The 20742-nt window shown below is 41.0% G+C and overlaps 1 protein-coding gene across 2 annotated transcripts in view; it reads left to right on the top strand.

Annotated features, from left to right (window-relative positions):
• The window catches only part of LOC117408827 (H(+)/Cl(-) exchange transporter 3-like), a 72395-nt gene that overhangs the window by 3842 nt on the left and 47811 nt on the right, over window positions 1-20742 (top strand). Inside the window, exon 2 of one of the 2 annotated variants that reach the window (XM_034014165.3) lies at window positions 4351-4526. In XM_034014165.3, coding sequence (XP_033870056.2) covers window positions 4367-4526 — 160 coding nt within the window. In that variant the 5' untranslated portion in view covers window positions 4351-4366. Of the gene's footprint in view, window positions 1-4350; window positions 4527-16725; window positions 16949-20742 lie in introns of those variants that run through there. The other variant, XM_034014166.3, reaches the window with a different exon arrangement.

The following is a 20742-nucleotide window of genomic DNA, read 5'->3' as shown; positions in this document are numbered from 1 at the left end:
TGATGTATTCTATGTTCTATTCCATTAATGTGGCAGCTTGCAAAGTGAATTGTGTGTCCCAGCATAGGTGTCTTAATCAGTGAAGTTAAAGTGCTTATATAATGTCAAATATAATGTCAAACTCCGTAGAACTGCAAGGCACACGTTGAAACTTAAAAAAATGAATTCAGAAAAGAAAGCAGGAATCACTTTTGCATAGGAAATACTTGTATAGAATAGTGTTCATTAGGAACCTTCAAGACACCCTTTGATTTGGCCCATTGATTGCATTACTGGGGCAGTACTGTAGTGTGATTATGCACTAAATGTAGTGTTCCATTTCTTATCTCTGCACAGCTTTAGCAGCCTGTGCCATTTAGCTGGAACAATGTGCCTAGTGTAGTGAGAGGATCTGTTTGATGCAATGTCTGCTAAGTAAGTATTCACTGAATCAGGCTATGAAAAGCCAGCTTTTTAAATTGCAAATTACAGTAGTTGAGGATTATTTAAAATGAATAAGACAGTCTAAACAGTGCGCCAGAATATAAACATCTGCTGTATGCAGTACTATAGTGTGCCTTTGCTTTTGTTCACAAATGTGTCTCTTCTGATTGTCTTGCCACGTACAGTACAGTCAATACTAGAAGAACATAAAGGTTCTGAATGAATCATTTGGTCCAGCAATGCTTATTGTTCCTAGTAGCTGAATCGGCTCTCAATGGAGCCCAGTGACTCCTCAGCAATAAGTTCTAGGTTCTAGGCCTACTGCACCTATATTTTGGACATCCCATTTTGTGTATGGTACGTGGGGATGTGCAATGAACTCTTTACTTGATGTAGTGTTAATGTCATGAAATTCTGAACTGTTACACCTCCATAAACGCATACTATTGTATAGGTCAGTGTTGTTGTTGTTTTGGAATTCTGAGAATGAAGGCCTTATTTTAAATTGAATACAGTATATAATCTTGCAATGCAGTGAAACATTTCCTGTCGGTGTGGAAATGAGCTTACAGTATATTAAAATATCAAAATAGTTAGTTAAAGGTAGAAAACCACCAACTGTATTGCAGAACAGTGACTATCCAGCAGGGGTCGCTATTATATTGACAGTGGCCTTGCAGCTGTTTTACAGCCATGCATATTCACCTGAAATCTTCGACTGATAGGATATCGTTGTAAGTGTTTCTTATTCACTACTGCTGTGCATGATAAGAAGGGTCTGTCTTGAAATGCAGTGTTGTTTTGTGAAACCGGTAGATAGCTTGCTAACTGAGGGCCTGCATAGTTCTAGAAGTGCATTGTGAAGCTGGCCCCAGAAAAAGGTTGGTTCAGGTAAGAACTCAGCAACAACATGTACATATATAACAGTTACAAAATATCACAGTACAACGTATCGCATTGCAAAACATCACATTACACAATACCACATTACAGATAGAATAAAATCAGTAAAGTAAGATCAAATTCAAATAAGAGCAAAATAAAGAATACAGTAAATTACATTTAAGAGCAGTTAACTTGGTAAAAATGTTAGAGCACGTAATAAGTACCATAAAGGGATAAGAACAATTTCAATTAAGAGCAATTACAATAATGTGAATACAGATACCTTTTAAAAGTAAAATCAAGTACATTACAGAATATCACATTACACAATATCACATTACACAATCACATTACAGATAAGAGCAGTTATAAAGTACAATAAAGTCAGTAGCAGATAAATCAAATAAGAGCAAAATAAAGAGTGCAGTAAATAATTACAGTTAACTTAGTAAAAATATTTGCTTATACGAGTAAAGTCTAGTAAGAGCACTAGTAAGTACAATAAATGGATGAGAAAGATTTCAATAAGAGCAATTGCAAAAAACGTGAATACAGATACCTATAAGAAGGTGGAAGGTGGATGCACCGGAAGGTGGTCACTGGTAGGTAGTTCCACCACTGAGGGGCAAGGGTGGAGAAGGAGCGGGCTCAGGGAGCGGGGGAGCAGAGGGGGGTACAGCTAATCTGCCGGTGGTGGAGGAGCAGAGGGGGTGTAGGGAGAAACGATAGTCTGGAAATAGGAGGGAGTAGAAAGATCAAGGCAGCGATAGGCAAGTACAAGAGTTTTGAATTGGATGCGAGCAGTGATAGGGAGCCAGTGGAGGGAGCGGAGCAGCGGCGTAGCGTGGGAGAAACGAGGAAGGGAAAAGACAAGGCGAGTAACAGAGTTTTGAATGAGCTGGAGTGGACGGATAGCAGAGGCAGAGAGGCCAGCCAGGAGGGAGCTGCAGTAGTCAAAACGGGACAGTACCAGAGCCTGAACTAGGAGCTGCGTGGGGTAGTTGGTGAGGAAGGGGTGAATTCTGCATATGTTGCTGAGGAAGAAGCGACATGAGTGTGCCAGAGTAGAGATGTGCTGAGAGTAGGAGAGGGAGGGGTCAAGGTTTTTGGAGGATGAGGGAGAGAGGATGGTGGATTCAAGAGGAATAGAGAGCTCAGCGGTGGGGGAGGAAGAGGGAGGAAGAAAAGGAGGTCTGATTTGGAGAGGTTGAGTTTAAGATGATGTGAGTGCATCCAGGAGGCTGAGAGACAGGTCGTGATACAGAAGGAGACATCTGGGTCAGAGGGGGGAAAGGAGAGGAAGATCTGGGCATCGTCAGCGTAAAAATGATATGAGAAGCCATGGGAGGAGATGAGGGGACCCTGCTGCAATGGTGTTTGCCACTCCTCCTATTTTACGTCTGCAAATTTAACAAGTTTGCTTGCTATGTAGATTAGGAATAGCAGAGGACCTAATACTGATCCCTGTGGTACTCCACTGGTTACCTCGCTCCATTTTGAGGTTTCTCCTCCAATCAGTACTTTCTGTTTTCTACATGCTAACCACTCCCTAATCCGGGTGCATGCATTTCCTTGAATCTCTACCGTGTTCAGTTTGAGAATTAATCTTTTATATGGAACTTTCTGGAGAAACTTTCTGGAAATCTTAATAAACCATGTCATATGCTTTGCAGTTATCCATTGTCGATGATGCATCCTCAAAAAATCAAGCAGGTTAGTTAGACAGAATCTCCCTTTCCTAAAACCATGCTGACTATCTCCCAAGATACTGTTACCATATAAGTAATTTTCCATTCTGGATCAGTTTGCATATAACAGACGCTTATTGGTCTGTAGTTACTTGGTTCGGTTTCGTCTCTTGTTGTTTTATTTATTTATTTTTAATTTAGTGGTCGGCAATTATTTTAATTGTTTTCTCCCCAATTTAGTAATGCCCAATTATTTTTAGGCTCAGCCCACCGCTACCACCCCTGCGCTGACTTGGGAGGGGCAAAGATGAACACACGCTGTCCTCCGAAGTGTGTCGTCAGCCGACCGCATCTTTACACACTGCAGACTCACAATGCAGCCACCCAGAGCTACAGCGTCGGAGGACAATGCAGCCCTTGGCCGCTTACAAGCAAGCCCGCAGGTGCCTGGCCAGACCACAGGGGTCGCTGGTACGCGGTGAGCAGAGGACACCCTGGCTGACCTAGCCCTCCCTCCCCCACCCCCGGGCGACGCTCGGCCAATTGAGAGCCGCCCCCTGTGAACTCCCGTCCTCGGTCGGCAAAGGAATAGCCTGGACTCGAACTGGCGACGTCCAGACTATAGAGTGCATCCTGCACTCCACGCGGTGCACCTTCACTGGATGCGCCACTCAGGAGCCCCTGATTTGGTCTCTCTTGTGGATCGATATTAAGTTTGCAATTCTCCAATCTGTCGGTACAACCCCTGTGTCGAGACTGTTGCATGATCTTGGTTAGCAGTTTGTAAATAACTTCTTTCGTTTCTTTGAGTACTCACCACTGTGTAGAAAAGTGTCATCCACCCTACTCGCCTCAGTCAGACCCTATTCAATATCTAACTGTGTCTACTGCTCCTGGGAGCGTCCCCCACCCTACTCACCTCAGTCAGACCCTATTCAATATCTAACTGTGTCTACTGCTCCTGGGAGCGTCCCCCACCCTACTCACCACAGTCAGACCCTATTCAATATCTAACTGTATCTACTGCTCCTGGGAGTGTCCCCCACCCTACTCACCTCAGTCAGACCCTATTCAATATCTAACTGTGTCTACTGCTCCTGGGCTCTGTGCTGTACTAGTCAACTCCTTTTAGACTTTAAAGCACTTTGATCAAATCTGCCATAATCCTGCTCCGGGAGTTAGGCACTATACCCTCTCTGAAGCAGCAATGTCCTTGTTGTAACGACCACTACTGTACTGCTGCTGTAAATGTTGTCTGGTAAACTAGTTGTTAGTGTTGTACTGTAAAATTACAAGTGTGTTTCCCTAGTTCTATTGCTGTAGGTAAACCAGTAACCTTTGTGTTTTGTTTTAGGTTATCAAGTAGCTAAATGGAGTCGGAGCAGCTTTTCAACAGAGGGTATTACCGAAACAGTTACAACAGCATAGCAAGTGCCAGCAGCGACGAGGAGCTTCTCGATGGAGCCGGCCTCATCATGGACTTCCACACCTCAGAAGATGACATCTTATTAGATGGAGAAGCTTCATCCGGTAAGCAGCACTGATCCATCTAGCCTAACTAGGCCTTTCTGTAAAGATTTAGGGCCATATTTGCAAAGTATGCTCCTGTTTTTAGAAGAGAGAACCAAGCGTTGATGTTACAAAGCTTCTCATTAATACCTCGGGAGGTTCATTCAAGCGCTCCTACTTCCAGTTGTTCTGCAACAACAGGAGTTTGTTTTTTCCTTTAAAAAAAACCAAACAAACAAATGTGCTACGCTTTGTCAATATTGTTCTTATTCTTAAAATATGTGCAATGCCAGTATTTTTACAGCATGGCACTGGCTCATAACACACTCGGAAATGTCATTTTATTACGTGTCACTTTAATAGTAATGAAGTGTGTAACGTTACAGTGGTCGTTTTCCCTGAAAAGTTTGTGTTTTAAAAGTGGGGAAAGGCTTTAACGCTAAGCAAATTGCTCTGCTGCCAGCTTCCAATATCCCAGTGAAGTAAACCTTTCACAGTTACATACTGTAACTTGTGTTACATCAGACAAATAGCACTATAACATCATTTTTTAAATTGTTTTACAGTAGCAGCTAGGGGCATTAGACTACTCAAAGATCACTGAAAAAACATTGTCATGCATGGGCTTTACAGAAAGAGCCAGGGCTAAGAATGCAGTCTAACTCTTTATTTTAGAGCGTACATCCGAATACATCTCGCCAGATTTGATACATGCTTGCAACCTTGAGTTAAGTTTGATACATTTCACCTGCTTCTCACAAAGAATAAATATATAAAAATATCAAACTAATGAACATAAACTGATAAATAAGCACCACATTCCTGTGACTGTCAAAAGCAGAAATATGTAGCAAAGTTTAGAGTCTCGCTTTCGTCTTGGCAAATTTGTCAACACCAGCCTGTAAGTCTAATGTTTTTGCTTTGCTAGTTAGCTCACAATAACCAAAAGATCGCCCAACCTGTCATCCCCAGTAGCTGTACACAGGTATGTTTTGACCCTTTTCATGTACAAAAAGAACCTTCCATTTGCCAAACTAATACCAACATTTGCATACGACAAAAATGTTAGAAAAAGAAATCTATTGATTTTCATGTATAACATTGCCTAATCTTTCCATATAAATGCATATTTAAGCAATGTGACATTTTAAAACAGTAATTCTAACAGTACATTTCAATTAGTATGCCTCTAATACTGTATTTTGCCACCTTAAATATCATTTTATGCCCAGACTCTTTCCAGCCTGCACTGCACATGCCCAGACTCTTTCCATCCTGCACTGCACATGCCCAGACTCTTTCCAGCCTGCACTGCACATGCCCAGACTCTTTCCAGCCTGCACTGCACATGCCCAGACTCTTTCCATCCTGCACTGCACATGCCCAGACTCTTTCCATCCTGCACTGCACATGCCCAGACTCTTTCCATCCTGCACTGCACATGCCCAGACTCTTTCCTCCCTGCACTGCACATGCCCAGACTCTTTCCTCCCTGCACTGCACATGCCCAGACTCTTTCCATCCTGCACTGCACATGCCCAGACTCTTTCCATCCTGCACTGCACATGCCCAGACTCTTTCCAGCCTGCACTGCACATGCCCAGACTCTTTCCAGCCTGCACTGCACATGCCCAGACTCTTTCCAGCCTGCACTGCACATGCCCAGACTCTTTCCAGCCTGCACTGCACATGCCCAGACTCTTTCCAGCCTGCACTGCACATGCCCAGACTCTTTCCAGCCTGCACTGCACATGCCCAGACTCTTTCCAGCCTGCACTGCACATGCCCAGACTCTTTCCTCCCTGCACTGCACATGCCCAGACTCTTTCCTCCCTGCACTGCACATGCCCAGACTCTTTCCATCCTGCACTGCACATGCCCAGACTCTTTCCATCCTGCACTGCACATGCCCAGACTCTTTCCATCCTGCACTGCACATGCCCAGACTCTTTCCTCCCTGCACTGCACATGCCCAGACTCTTTCCTCCCTGCACTGCACATGCCCAGACTCTTTCCACCCTGCACTGCACATGCCCATATTTTTTTTTTTATTTATTATTATTTTTTTTTCTTAATACCGAGGATGGTCATCAAAAACTGCTACCTAATTTTTTTTGGATGAAAAAGCACGTCTTTTTGTGAAGTTACATTTTACTGCACATGTAATAATTTGTTTTATATTACATACAGACAGATAGTGTCGTAGTGTTAACGACCAGTAAAGTGTAGTTTTATGAACTCTTTCCAGAACCGCCGTCCTATCATTGACTCGTTTTGTATTCTCATTTCCACGAGTACATCGCTACAAAATGGAATGTAAACAAACGGCTATATCCGTTTTGTTGTTGTTAAAATTGTTCTTGCCATTTCTATAATTGTTTATTTATGTTGTGTAGAAGATGGAAGGCTCTATCATATCACCAAAAATGGAAAACAAAGAGTTCTTGGTAGAGAGTGGCTGGAAGTGTTCAGAGAATTTCATGCTTCAGCAGTGGGTGGTCACAGTGGCATAGTTAAAACTAGAGAAGCCATTTTCAGCAGGGTTTTACTGGCACCGTATGACCCTGGATATAGAAGAGTGGGTAAGTACATCGAACTGGCAAAGTATGAACATTTGACTGCTGATCCGCACCCATCAAATTGTGGTACCTTCAATAAAGAACATTATCAAAGTGTGATGTATTTTTGGCATCTACATCTACATTTTCACAATAGAGGATTTGGTACATATGGTAACTGTATGAATTTGTGTATTTATTATAGATATTTCCTGATATGAATTCGTCATAGTATTAGTTTAAAAATAGGTAATGTTCATTATATTACATTATTTGAGTTCTGCTATATAATTTTTAGAATCTTTTCAAACTACTCTCTATATAACCACCAACATGAATTGTTGGATGTTTTAATTACTGGTAGACCTTTAAAACTAAACCAGAATTTAAAGAAATGAATCTAAAGTCGAAATAGGGTCAAATTGAAACCCGAAAACGCACAGCACAACCATACACATGAGCCTAAATCTCGTTTTCAAATCTATGGCACCTTTTCTGTAGAGCATGTATAAATGCTTGTACCTGGGCATAAGCAATATTATTAGTTTCTTCTGCAAGTGCATCCCTCCTGGCTGTCTCGCTGTGTTTTCATTTCTTCCGTTCTCCACCCGCTGTGTCAAACAGATCAGACATTTCCCTTTTGACTCATTATGATAGCAATAATATTGTATTATAGAAACAATAAAACGCAATGCCATTCTGTGTTGTCGATATAATCACTGGACAACAATGAACTATCAATCAAAAGGAATGAGTGCCGCCGATGCCTCGAGACTGAGCGCGAGTGATTACATCACATAGCAACCGTCGCTGACTTAATTCCGGACCGGGTCAGATTAGAAAAGAATGATGTTTGAAACACGTATTGTATTCGTTTGTGATGAAAACTTTGACCATCTTCAGGGGTGTGCAATTTTTGAAAAAAACTTCTTGTCCATGGGACAAAATGCTAGAAAAAGCTACTTGTCCTTCATGAAATCCTACTTGCCCCCCTCACCGTCCCACAAAACACACACAAATAGAGTGTAGCTTTTAGAATGTTGCTTTTAGAATATACTGTAGCTTTTAGAATTTTTGCTTCATGAAAACAAATAAAGAAAACGTAATTCAGAACATACTTGCCAAAACTCAGCCCATCTAATTTTTGTGCGTTATACATGCCAAGTTTATATAATGTGGCAATTGTGTTTGCCTCTCAAAAGGTTTCTGGCGGGGCGTTCATTCCCTACAGCAGACTCTCGCTGCTTAAACCCTCTTTCTTCAGACCCTGATGTTGACAGGCAGTCTGCTCATGTTAATAGAGATTGAGTTACATTGCTGTCAGCATAGTAACTGGCAAAGATTTGTCTACCGTCATCCTGAACAAAACAGTATCGATTTATATCTTCTGAGGAAGCTAGCCCATGTGCTGAACAAGGCAAGTAGCAAGCTTTTACCCTCCTTCAACCTCCTTGGCAATGCACAGTTCCAGTGTTTGCTCCAGGACTTACAGACTGAGGGTCAATGTGGCCCCCACTCTAAATTTTAGGGGGACATTTTCTTTGGTGAGGGGGTCAGTGTGTTTGATAATTCAGAACCAACCACCATTTCTTATGTTTGTTTGTTTTTAAATATGCCAGCAGAGTTTACTGACCTTTTGTTTCTGAAGAACAAAAAATAAAACTGTAAAGCTGTAGATACAACCAAGGTGTCTACACTACTCACTGTCACTTTTTGGGAAAATATTGGGAAATGTGTCAAAGTGATGCTGGTGTATCACTGAGTACCTGATCACATTAGAACAGGGGTTTTCAATCTTTTTAAGCTCCATACCCCTTTCCAAAAAAGTAGTCCACCGCGTACCCCCATCTGAGATACAGTCATAATAAAATGAAAACAGAAAAAAAGGTTTGTACAATAACATGATACAACAAAACACACAAGCCGTGGAGTGTGTGATGGATAAAATTATAAAAGTTACAGTATTATAATGGAAAAAAATATATTACTTTTGGATAAAAATAGTCCCTCAAACAGGTTTCTAGTTGTTGGAAACATCAACATTATTTTATTGTAATTTACTAATTAATTAAAATCAACGAAGCCTCCGTGCTAAACTCAGTCACTCAGAAATGACACAGGACTATGCGGTGATACCAAATGGCAATCATGTATTTTTATTGGCCATACATTATGTATTTAGAAATGAACCAATAGTACTTAATAAACTTTAATCGGGTCACTGAAAAAAATAAATATCGATTTGCAGGCACGAACGCACACAGGAAATAAAATGAGTTAGACTAGGCTTTTAGTTTTTTAAAATGTTACCATAAAATAAATTCTTACCTTCCAGCTGCCGCTTTATTTTGACAATTGCCATATCAAAAATGGCATTTTTTTGACATTTTTCATTTTTGGCCCCCAAGTAAATATTTTGAACAGTTTTCAAAGCAATTTTTGCTTTATTTTTCCAACACATGTTGATATGATAAACGCGTATATATGCTTAAGGTACTGTATTGAATTTCAAGGTTAAACGATGGCCCGTGTTACACAGAACACTAACAATTAAATGTCAGCTATACAATATGTATTTCGTTGGTTTTGTGGATTTGCTATATTTTAATACTGCACATAATATGGTTTTGAAAATGCTACTTACCAAAACCGTGACTGCACGTGAACTGTATTACATAATGATTTCCTTTATTCCGATTCCAGTGGGGTTATCTCAATGCAGATGTATTATATAAAGTGTTGTATAAAATCACCTACACTTAATAAATTTATATATATATATATAGAATTTATTTATTTTTTATCATGTCGTTATAGGCCTACTGGTGAAATTGCCAAGAGACAGTTGGTGCTCAACACATACTGAATTATTTTGGGACATAATTTTAGCATTTTTTGTCATAGAAAATACACATTTCACATATTTTATAACATTACCGCAGTCTTTTTTTTTTTTTTTTTTTAAATTGATGCGGTTTTCGTTTCAGAAATCTACTGCACATCGTCTATAAACCGTATTGCAGTACGCACAAGATCAAACTTCTCCCATTCACTTCCTAGATCACTCCATATCTCCAAACATCAGACAGATATTTTGTCTAGAAAATAGATAAGTTAACAGCGGAGTAATTTCACGGTATTTTTAAGCACAAATATAATAGCCTGCATTTCAGCAGTCACTGCCGAAGCTGATTACTTATTCTTCCAGAAGTAATGGTCGGGTGTAACAGGGATACAAGGTTATATTTGCGCCGAGCCATGTTGTTAACAAGCCTGATGTTGTCATCCAGGCTTTACTGTGAAACTGACTAGCCAGGGAGGGTGTGAGCGCATTCTACTGGACTGGAGAATAAAAGCACGGCAGTTTAATTATGAAAACACAAGTGTAAACAGACAAGTAAAAAAGATTAGCCTGTCGTCAGACATGTCATGTTAATACAAAATGCATTCATATACTGCGTATTGGTATTGCGTCTCGGCTGGGAAGGGGGACATACGGGCGCATTGAGAAATTCAGCGGGACATTTTTTATTTCAGGGGGGCATTGGCGCAATGGCGCGGCCTAGCGTGAACACTGACAGTTCAAAGCACTGCTCATGCAGTGAAACTTGATTAGCATCAGCTTAGAGAATAGGCCTCTAAGTCTCTCTGTCTGTTTTTACATTCCGGTTTTATTTCGCTTTGTCTATGCAGCTGCTTATCTAATTGTGATAGAACTTGCTCACGCGTGCATCAGAATCGAGGGATTTATGGAGGGGCGTGTCTTGCCTGTCTGTATGTGGTATGGCTCGCAGTTTACATGTGGGTCCTGGGGATCTGATCCGAACGCTTTTCATTTACAGAATAGTGTCAGATGTATGCTGTTAACATACTTGTTTTGTTTCTATTTCGCTTCATGGGTTATCACAAAGCTTGAATGTGCCATTTATAACCTACCGCTGTAGTCACACAAACATGCCTATTTAGATAGCAGCACATAGGGGCATACAGGTTTCAAAGGATGGGGAAGCTGATCTCCAAATCGCTGAAACTTTATTTGTGGATTGTAAACCAACACACTGTAAACCATACTGATCAAGCAACCCCAAGGCTAGGCTATTAAACGGCAGGTAACAGACACCAAAGAAATACTAATATATGTGTAAAATTGAGAATTATACACTGTGTAGGGTGTATTGAAGCAGCCCCAGAGTTTTTACTCAGATCTTGCTGAGAATCCAGTCTCAAATCCCGAGATCCCGAGATTATAAACATAAAATACCGGGATTTTGGGATTGTGGTTAATGAAAACAATTGACTGTGGCAGTGATTCTGTGACTGTGCGCTGACTTGCTGAGCAGAGCGGGCTGACTGCTGTCTGTCTGCAGTGAGTGAGTGACGCACACACATCGGCCTGACGGCCTCCCCAGCTCCAAGGCTCCTTATGATGCAAAGTCTGTTGAATCTGAAGTACAACAACAACCAGAAAGCAGCCCAAGTTCAGCAGCAGCAGTAGCAGGCAGCCGCTGCTGAGAGTGAGACTCCATCTCTAACCATGAAGGAGCAGCTAAACTTGGCTATCCAGGAAAGCATGAGCGCTGCAGCTACCAGTACAACAACACCACCAGCAGGCAGTCCAAAAGGGGATTTTCAGCTGCAGGGATTTTGTGCACAAAGTTACGTAGTCATTTGAAAGACGAGGTAACTGATGCATTGAACTTTCTTCGTTCTTTTGTTGAATTAAAAAAAATATTGTTGCATAATGTTTACCTGTTTATAATTTTTTAGCGTAGACCTACACATGTAGCCTCGGTAATGTTTATTTGTTACTTTCCGAGTTTAAATGTTCAGTGTTAGTTTAGTTAGAACTTCGATGTTCATTGTGATATACTTCAATAAACACATAAGAAAACAGTATTGTTGCTTTCATTGTTGTTATTATATTAAACAGGTTTCCTTAATCCTGGGATCCCGTGGTTTTAAAAAAAAAATCGGTCCTGAAATCCCGGGATTTACAAGCTGTTTGAGAAATGTGTCGATGTGGAGGGAGTGTCCATTGGGGTCTGTGTTTACAGACTGAGAAGGGGTTATCATTACTGAAGCTTTAGTATTAACACTTACATGCTAACTTAGTGGAGATACAGAGAATATTATGTATACACACAATTCCAGGAATCCCCTTGTGATGAAATAATCTTTTTTCCAAGAGTTCTTACAAAAACACAAGTAAAACAAGCAGCAATCCCCAGACTCCCCATTCCAGAGACTTCGCATTAGAGTACCAATGTACTGCAAGAGTAAAGAGACACTGCAAGAGTAAGGAGATGCTGCAGAGCACTTGCTATAAAGCCATTGTAGAAAGTTGCATTACTCCTTTTAAAGTGTAAATCATGCAGTAGTAAAACAGTCTGATGTTTCCACTTCCACTTAGGAAGTGTCCCTTCATTACCCCAGGATACATTCCCAGTATAATATTATAACAGATGGCTTTTCTTAAAAGGAAAATATGGAACAGGTTACAAAAACTGTGATTGTAGAGTCATGTTTCTGCCTTTTACTGAAGTAAAGCAATCGTGATTTATTACAGAGCATTGGGAAGATAGGGCTCCCAGGCTAGGGGCTCTGACAGCAGCTCAGTCCTGGCATGGAAACCATTTGTTTTTATGCAGATCTATCTGGGCTGCGATCTGAACAGTGTTACCTTGAAGACTGTGCCCCTTTCATGGATTAGTAGCATTGCCTCATGTTGTCCTTCCACTAGCTGATATTGCAAAGCTTTTAATGGCTACATCCTGGTTGATGTCATGGCACCAGTAACTTGTTAACTTCTGAGAAGGTGTGATTGGAGGTGAAACGCCTGGCAGGTTGTACTGCCAGGAAGAGTTTATTGATTTTAAAATGAATGGACAATTCCTGACAGTCTGCATGGCGATACAAGGCCTTTCAGGATGTAGGTCTACTGCAGTACAGTACATGAGCTCACAGAGAATCTGCCAGTATTGAGAAGCCCTACAGCAGCATATTCACTGATCTGTATCGAGAGGGTACACTGGAGGCTTCCACTGGACCAGAACCGAATGACATCATCTCAATCTGTACTGTTGCTTAGCAACAGCAGCGCTGCTTTCCATTGTAGTCCCAGTCATTGTTTGCAGTAGAAAACGCCCCTGTGTATTTATTTTTGTTTCTGTAGCATTCTCTCCCAGGACTCCCTTCTTGCCAAGCTGAATTTCACAAACCGTGTTGCTTCACAACGTGATACTTTTTTACATTCTGTTTGTTCTTATTGAAAACTACTCAAAATGAATAGACAATGTCTCTGACTTTTGCGGCAACGTTTGTGTCTGGGGATAGGAGTGGTTGAATGAGACTTTATTCACTGTAGGTTATCTGTCAGGCAATGTTGTGTTTTTAACCCTCATATACAAACACTGTAGGTTATATATATATATATATATAATATTACACACTCTTTTGCAGGCAACACTCACTTTGTGTCTCTCCAAAACCAAACCACTCTAAACCACCCTCCCTAACAAAGGATTTCACCTGCCTTTTATAGGCTGTGGCTGTAGCCCAGTTAAGCACTTAAGGCTCCAGCCACATTCTCACATGTATTTTTACAGGGAGGAATTTAACCCCCTCCCTGCCAACCCAAACCAAACAAGAATCACAATAAAAAAAACATAATGAAAACAGTAAAAATAATAACAACACCACAAATTATAGGGGCGAGCTGGCACCCCATCACAGTGACACAATCCGTTTTGCGCTGTGCACAAATATAATGTATGCAAAGCGCAATTTGGCGGGAGTTGCTGATAATTTGCGACATCCTGCCTTGTTAAAAACTATGCGCCAAGCACAAAACCAGTTTTGCGAGGCACAAAATAACGCTTTTAAAAAAGCAAGCCTTAACTCCGCGCACATCACTCCAGCACTCACTGACCCAATCACTGAAGTGAAATGCAGGCGCTTTTCGAGGTACTACAGCAATGGAAAACACCCAGCGATCATACAAGGTTCCGTAATGATTATATTCAAAGAACGATTGTGACAGCAGCAGCACTAGTGTTAATACATGTTTAAAAAGAACGATTGTGACAGCAGCAGCACTAGTGTTAATACATGTTTAAAAAGAACGATTGTGACAGCAGCAGCACTAGTGTTAATACATGTTTAAAAAGAACGATTGTGATAGCAGCAGCACTAGTGTTAATACATGTTTAAAAAGAACGATTGTGACAGCAGCAGCACTAGTGTTAATACATGTTTAAAAAGAACGATTGTGACAGCAGCAGCACTAGTGTTAATACATGTTTAAAAAGAACGATTGTGATAGCAGCAGCACTAGTGTTAATACATGTTTAAAAAGAACGATTGTGACAGCAGCAGCACTAGTGTTAATACATGTTTAAAAAGAACGATTGTGACAGCAGCAGCACTAGTGTTAATACACGTTTAAAAAGAACGATTGTGATAGCAGCAGCACTAGTGTTAATACATGTTTAAAAAGAACGATTGTGACAGCAGCAGCACTAGTGTTAATACACGTTTAAAAAGTAAACAGGGAAGCTGCCATCATGATCGTTCTTTCACTTTCCCAAGCAAGCTTTCTTTTGTGCTGAAAGAATATCTCCCAAAACAGAATCCAGAGTACAGCACGGTATCATACATACCGTCGGTGTGTAACCTAGACCGAGCCGGCAGATACTAAACTACCTGTATGCAGGAAAGCTTTACTTTAATAGACACATACAGCAGTATACAGTGACGGACTGGGACTACAAATCTGCCCTGCATTTTCAAGTGCACGGCCTACATTGAGTCTGTGACGATACTTAGTAAGAATACAATGCAGGATTTGCGTTCTGACAGAGAATTACAGAAGACGTTTAGCAAATTTCAATTCTGAACTAAAAACATCTTGTGATGGGACTGTTTTACTGTTTGCTGTAAATATACATAAACCACAGGAGACCTACAGACATATATTTGGAATACAGTGTACAATGGGTTTACTTATTTATGTCAGTAGCCTAATATGTTATTATTGCAGTCCCTATTGCAGTCCCAGTCCCTGACCACATTCCGGCGCCTCCTTAAGACTCACTTCTTCAAACAGCACCTGTAGAACTCCTCTGTTGTATCCTGGGACACTATCACCCTTCATTTAAATATGCTTTATTTTGCTCTTATCTGCCCCCTATTTTACTGCATTTAATCCTGTACCTCAGAATATTGTCTGCCACGTGTTTAATCTGTAGTATTTTGTACTTAATCATATCCTGATGTAACTATCACTATTTAATCATATCCTGATGTAACTTTCACTATTATCTGCTGTATTATTGAATTGTGGTTTGTCACACTTGAGAATTATTGTATTTCTTGTTCTTATTGTATGACTTATATTGTAACACTTGAATGTATTTGTATTTGCTTGCGATTGTAAGTCGCCCTGGATAAGGGCGTCTGCTAAGAAATAAATAATAATAATAATAATATTGCAGACATTTAGGAGGTAATATCCAAGCTAATATTAACAAGCTTTTATATGCAAAACAGAGATGCCAAGGGTTGGCTGTCCTAAAGAGTGGGATTCAAGGACAAAGAGAGAGATTCACAGCCCCAAAGAGAGATGCACAGCCCCAAAGAGAGTGAGATTCAAGGCCAAATAGAGGCACGGGGGGGGGGGGGGGTGTCAGGTTATTGCTTAAGACGGGGACTCTCATCTTTGGTCCTTGGTGACATCCATTTTAAAACAAACTTAACAGTTTGTTTTAAAATGTACTCTGCTTAATATTGCATATGAAACTCTTCAAGCAGCTAAATGAATTAATATTTAACCCTCAGTAATACGGTACAGTTTACGGGTCTGGCAGTAACAGCAACAGTTTGCACCTCCTTACCTTGCATTCACGTATATTTCAATATCAAAGACACTGTGTATACAGTAGTAGGCTAGGCTGCTGATTACTGTATTGGTAAATTTGTTCTGCGTTTTGAATGTAAAATGTATAAAAGGTGCTCCTTTCTTATTCCACTGCCCGTTCAGCCTGTTTTATTTAAATTGAATTAATTGCCCCCCAGGTTTGTCAAGCAATATATTTAAATATTTAGCTTATTAGCCCTGCTAATGCCTGTGATAATGATAAACATTAGATTAAAATGTATGCATGTGTGCACATTTCATATGCTTAAGCACAAAAATATCTGAATTGCTCCGAAGGCCAAATTTGAATGAAATGGTTGAGTTTTGCAATAAGCGTGACAGGCTTGCAATGCGCAGAATGTTTCCATTACATTATACATTGTCGTGTAGTGTTCCAATTCTGCGCATTCACTCGTAGCTCTTGTGCATTTCTGCTATACTGGTATTGAATGCTCAGGTGGTTTTGCGAGACACAAACACATTTGCGAATTGAGCAAAAAAATGCTATTTTCCAACTTCGCGCAACTGTTGGAAAATATCCATTTTTGTGCAAAAGCACTAATTTTTGCGAGGGGATTGCGCATAGCTTCGAATATCTCACTGCGGAGCACGTTCATTACGCGACCCCCTGTGCCAAGAATAGTCTCCTGAGCTGTCAGCCAGTGTTACACTGATCCTTAAAGATCCGTCTTGCGTTGTGCCTCTTGCAGAGCTGATTGTAGCCATAGCAACCGGGGCTGCAATCATTTCCCACTGATGACATCAGCAGCATTCGAAGCAGTCAGCTGCGGCAGTAAACCAGCAGCAGTCCGGGTCACGTGCTGCTGCTGCTGCTGAGCAAATCGAACTAGCTTTGTAATCAGGGAAACATTTCTTTCTCATTCTGTGAACCATGGACATGTCTTCCGATCTGTATTTACCGTACGACGGTGGAGGAGACACCATCCCCCTGCAGGAGCTGCACAGAAGAGGTGAGCCAAGCGCATTCACTTCACGGCTTCCTTAGCTCTGCTCGCTGAAGGCTAGTTTAAACGTACTGCTGGGTTTTTATATATTATATATCATTGATGACGCTCGTTTGTAAACATTGTTAGGATGATTACCATTCTAGTATTGTTTTAATGTTTTGTTTTTTCTTTCGTTTTTATGTTAATGTGTCCAGTAGCTCTGTCCCTTGATACTGTGGCGTTGTTGTGTTTGTGTGTTGTATTGGCAGATTAGCACTGACTCACATCATAGCAAGTGACTCCATCTTTATTTTATACAATTAACATTCATACTGTCATTTACTGGTAATCTGTTTCTACCTGTAACCGGGGAAACGCTGAAAATGTGTTTATTTATTGAAATCGAAATCACGCTGTCGGGTACCCGGTTTAATCTGATCATGTGTTTATTTATTGAAATGGAAATCACGCTGTCGGGCGGGTACCTGTGTCGGATCAAATTTGAGGTATGACACAGGCCCGATTTTTGGGATGGAACCGCATAACAGTCTCGCGTTTTGATTGGTCCATGTCTGTCACATGAATACGTCGTCACACGAGTGGAAAAGCGTGCTGGCATTTTTAACATTGTGATCAGATACAGAGAGAGTGTTCTGCTTTTCACAACCTTACCATTAAAATATAATGTGGTATTACACTGTACTGATATTACAAACTATGAGGAATTACTTTATATAAATTATCATGTTATGCACGAATGTAAGAATTGGCTTTCTGTGGTGGTGTACTTTTTTCTTTCAAGTAGCATATATCTATAATCGTTTTTGCGATATATTTTAATATAAAACATATACGCTATTGCAGTTTTGTTACAGGATACATTAGTTTATCTCTAATGTAATCACAGTTTTACAGATAGACTGCCCCTGTTTTCATTTACGTCGCAAATTCTGGGCCGCTTTACTTTTCAGATAATGTCCCAAATTCTGGGCCGATTTGGTTTGCAGATAACATCCAAAATTCTGGGCCGCTTTGGTTTTTAGATAACGTCCCAAATTCTGGGCCGCTTTGGTTTTTAGATAACGTCCCAAATTCTGGGCCGCTTTGATAACATCCCAATTTCTGGGCTGCTCTGGTTTTCAGATAACGTTCCGAAATCTGCATTTTCGAATTCAGGCCAGTTTTTGAGATATTCTGCTTAGCTGACAGCCGAGTTTCTAAGTCATGCATGCACAGTTTACCATAAACTGGACCATTAATTCATTTAAGAGTACATGAATCAAAGTTAATGTATTTTTTACTCTCCTCAGAAAACATTTAGGAACATGGTATACCAAAAAAAAAAAAAAAGGTAATCTCATTTGCTTATGTAATGTCCATCAATATATAGTGAGGCATAGGGGTTTATCAGAACTTCTGGGTTTAAGAGACCAGTGCCCTTCAACAACTTCAAATAAATCCTATTGTATTGTATTAGTCAGCATTTCCCTGATCTATTCCTGATCATTTATACTGTAGGTCAGGGGTTTTCAACCTTTTTTTGAAACTGTACCCCTTCTATCTGGAGGTTTCAGCTCGAGTACCCCTTTACATTTTTCGCTCGACTGAACGGTACCTCAGTTACAATAAAATGGAGAATAATCTGATGACCCCCCCCCCCCCCCTGTTTATTTAATAAATCTGGGTGACAAACTGCTGGTTTAGGACAGAACAACAAACAGTAAGCTTAATTCTTAAAACTTTTAACTACAAGTATTTGGATGCACAGAATTAAAAAGACAAGTATTGGGTTAGGAGCACACCTATTTTTTTGTAACTTTGACGGCCTTTTGTAAAAGTTTGAAGGCCTTTTGATACCCAGCATACACTGCAATACCCAGCAAAGTTATACACTGATATTCTGATAGCACAGCAATTCAAATGAAGTTTGTAATTGGTTGTGTTCCTCAAATACACAATAAAAAGTGATATTTACAGGGTATACAGTTATACAGCGAACAGTGGTTTCGGACATCTAAGAACAGGTACTGCGAGCATCTGGATTTATACTCAGAGGTACTCTGTAGCCTCCTGGGACATTCACAGCTTGTTTGACACCCTCTTGTAGTTGCCCGTTTCTGCATATAAAGCAAAATGCTGTTTGTCAATCTCTTGTTTTTCTTATAAATCAGTCTTTGCAAGAATCATTCCAAAAACACTTGAATCAGTTAGGCACTACCAGTCTGACACTACAGGCCTTTAAATTGCAGTACCAATTTGCAAGTTGCTAAGTGGTTGCGTTCCTCAAATTTGCAGTGCAAAGTGATATCTTAAAGAATAGGGTATATAGTGCTTTTTTTCGCCTCCCCTTGCTGTTGGTGCAAAACTGTGCTCCGATACACTCAGGCTGATACTGTGATCACAAAACACTTGGAATGGACTTAAATTGGAGCTTCTGTACTCTTTTTTAGATGCACAACAATCTTAGCTAAAGAAAATGGGTTCCTTCGAGTTCGTAAGACCCACGACCGCCATTAGCTGAGCCTTACCCCGATGGTATTTTTATAATGGGATTTGCCATAGGGAAGGGGGTGGTCTCTTATCGTACCCGTATCTCCACGACCCCTGGGCCAACAAACTCAGAAGGACATTCTTTGCGTGCACAAGAGTCTTAGCTAAAGAACGACATCAGCCACGGGTTCAAACGACACCCCACCGCCAGATGGTGGGCGTTGCCCCAAAGGGGTTTTATAATGGGATTTCCCATAGACATTTTTCAGGGTGCTGTATCTCGGGTTCCGGGGGTCCCCAAGACTTGAAAATCGGTATGGAGGTCCACCTCGGGGCCCCTGTCGATCCCTCCAAGTGACGTGTCCCCAGCTAGAAAGGACACCAGTTTAGACTTTTTTTGCCAACCTGGAGCTCAAAAGCTATTGGAAATGCAACCTTGACATGCCATCATGCTGAAAATGTGAAAATTTGTTGAAAATGTAGCATTTGAAAACGGGTGGCTCCCTGTGAAAGAGGGCCCCCAGACATGACCCTAGGAAGTTCAACCCGGTTTCTAGGCCTCGGGGTCATGGAGATATGACCCCGAAAAGGGTAGTTTTTGGACATTTTTGACAGGGCGTATCTCTGGTTCTGTGGGGGTTAGGAACTTAATTTTTTTTTGCGTTGGGGCCCCATAGGGCCCCACACAAGGAGTCACCATTTTCATGGTTCAAATGCCAGGACGGCATTTGAACCATGAATTTTTTCGTCATGACATGAGTTTTTGGGTGAACCACCACACCTTTTTAGGGGGTGGTTTGGGGTGCTCCCCTGAGTCTATATCACTTTGAATGGTGGTTCTACGTGCTCGGGTTCGAGAGATATGCCTGAAAATGTGTTTTATAACACTGCCATAGACATGAATGGGGATGAATACCCGAAAATATATTTTGCAAAGAATTGCTACGGTGGGTGTATGCGTGCAGGGGTTGCATGGTGGTGTGTGCGTGCAGGGGTTGCATGGTGGTGTGTGCGTGCAGGGGTTGCATGGTGGGTGTATGCGTGCAGGGGTTGCATGGTGGTGTGTGCGTGCCAGGGTTGCATGGTGGTACACGTGTGTGGAGGGGAATTGGAGTTCAGGTTTTGCGCACAAGAGGGGCGGGGAAAAGACTGGGAAGGGTAGGGTAAAAGAAAAATTACTACAATCATTTATTTTCACTTTCGACTCCCAGTCTCCTTTCCCTCACTTTATGATTTTATTTTGTGATTATTTAATTATCGTCAAAATAAACGGCCTTCATCTACTCACAGTTGCAGTCTCATTTCTGTCCAAAAAGAACCTGAAACAC

This window comes from Acipenser ruthenus, chromosome 2 (assembly GCF_902713425.1).
Source record: "Acipenser ruthenus chromosome 2, fAciRut3.2 maternal haplotype, whole genome shotgun sequence".
Classification (NCBI taxonomy): domain Eukaryota; kingdom Metazoa; phylum Chordata; class Actinopteri; order Acipenseriformes; family Acipenseridae; genus Acipenser; species Acipenser ruthenus.
The sequence above is the reverse complement of the archived record's forward strand: the minus strand, read 5'-3'. Positions and strand labels throughout refer to the sequence as shown.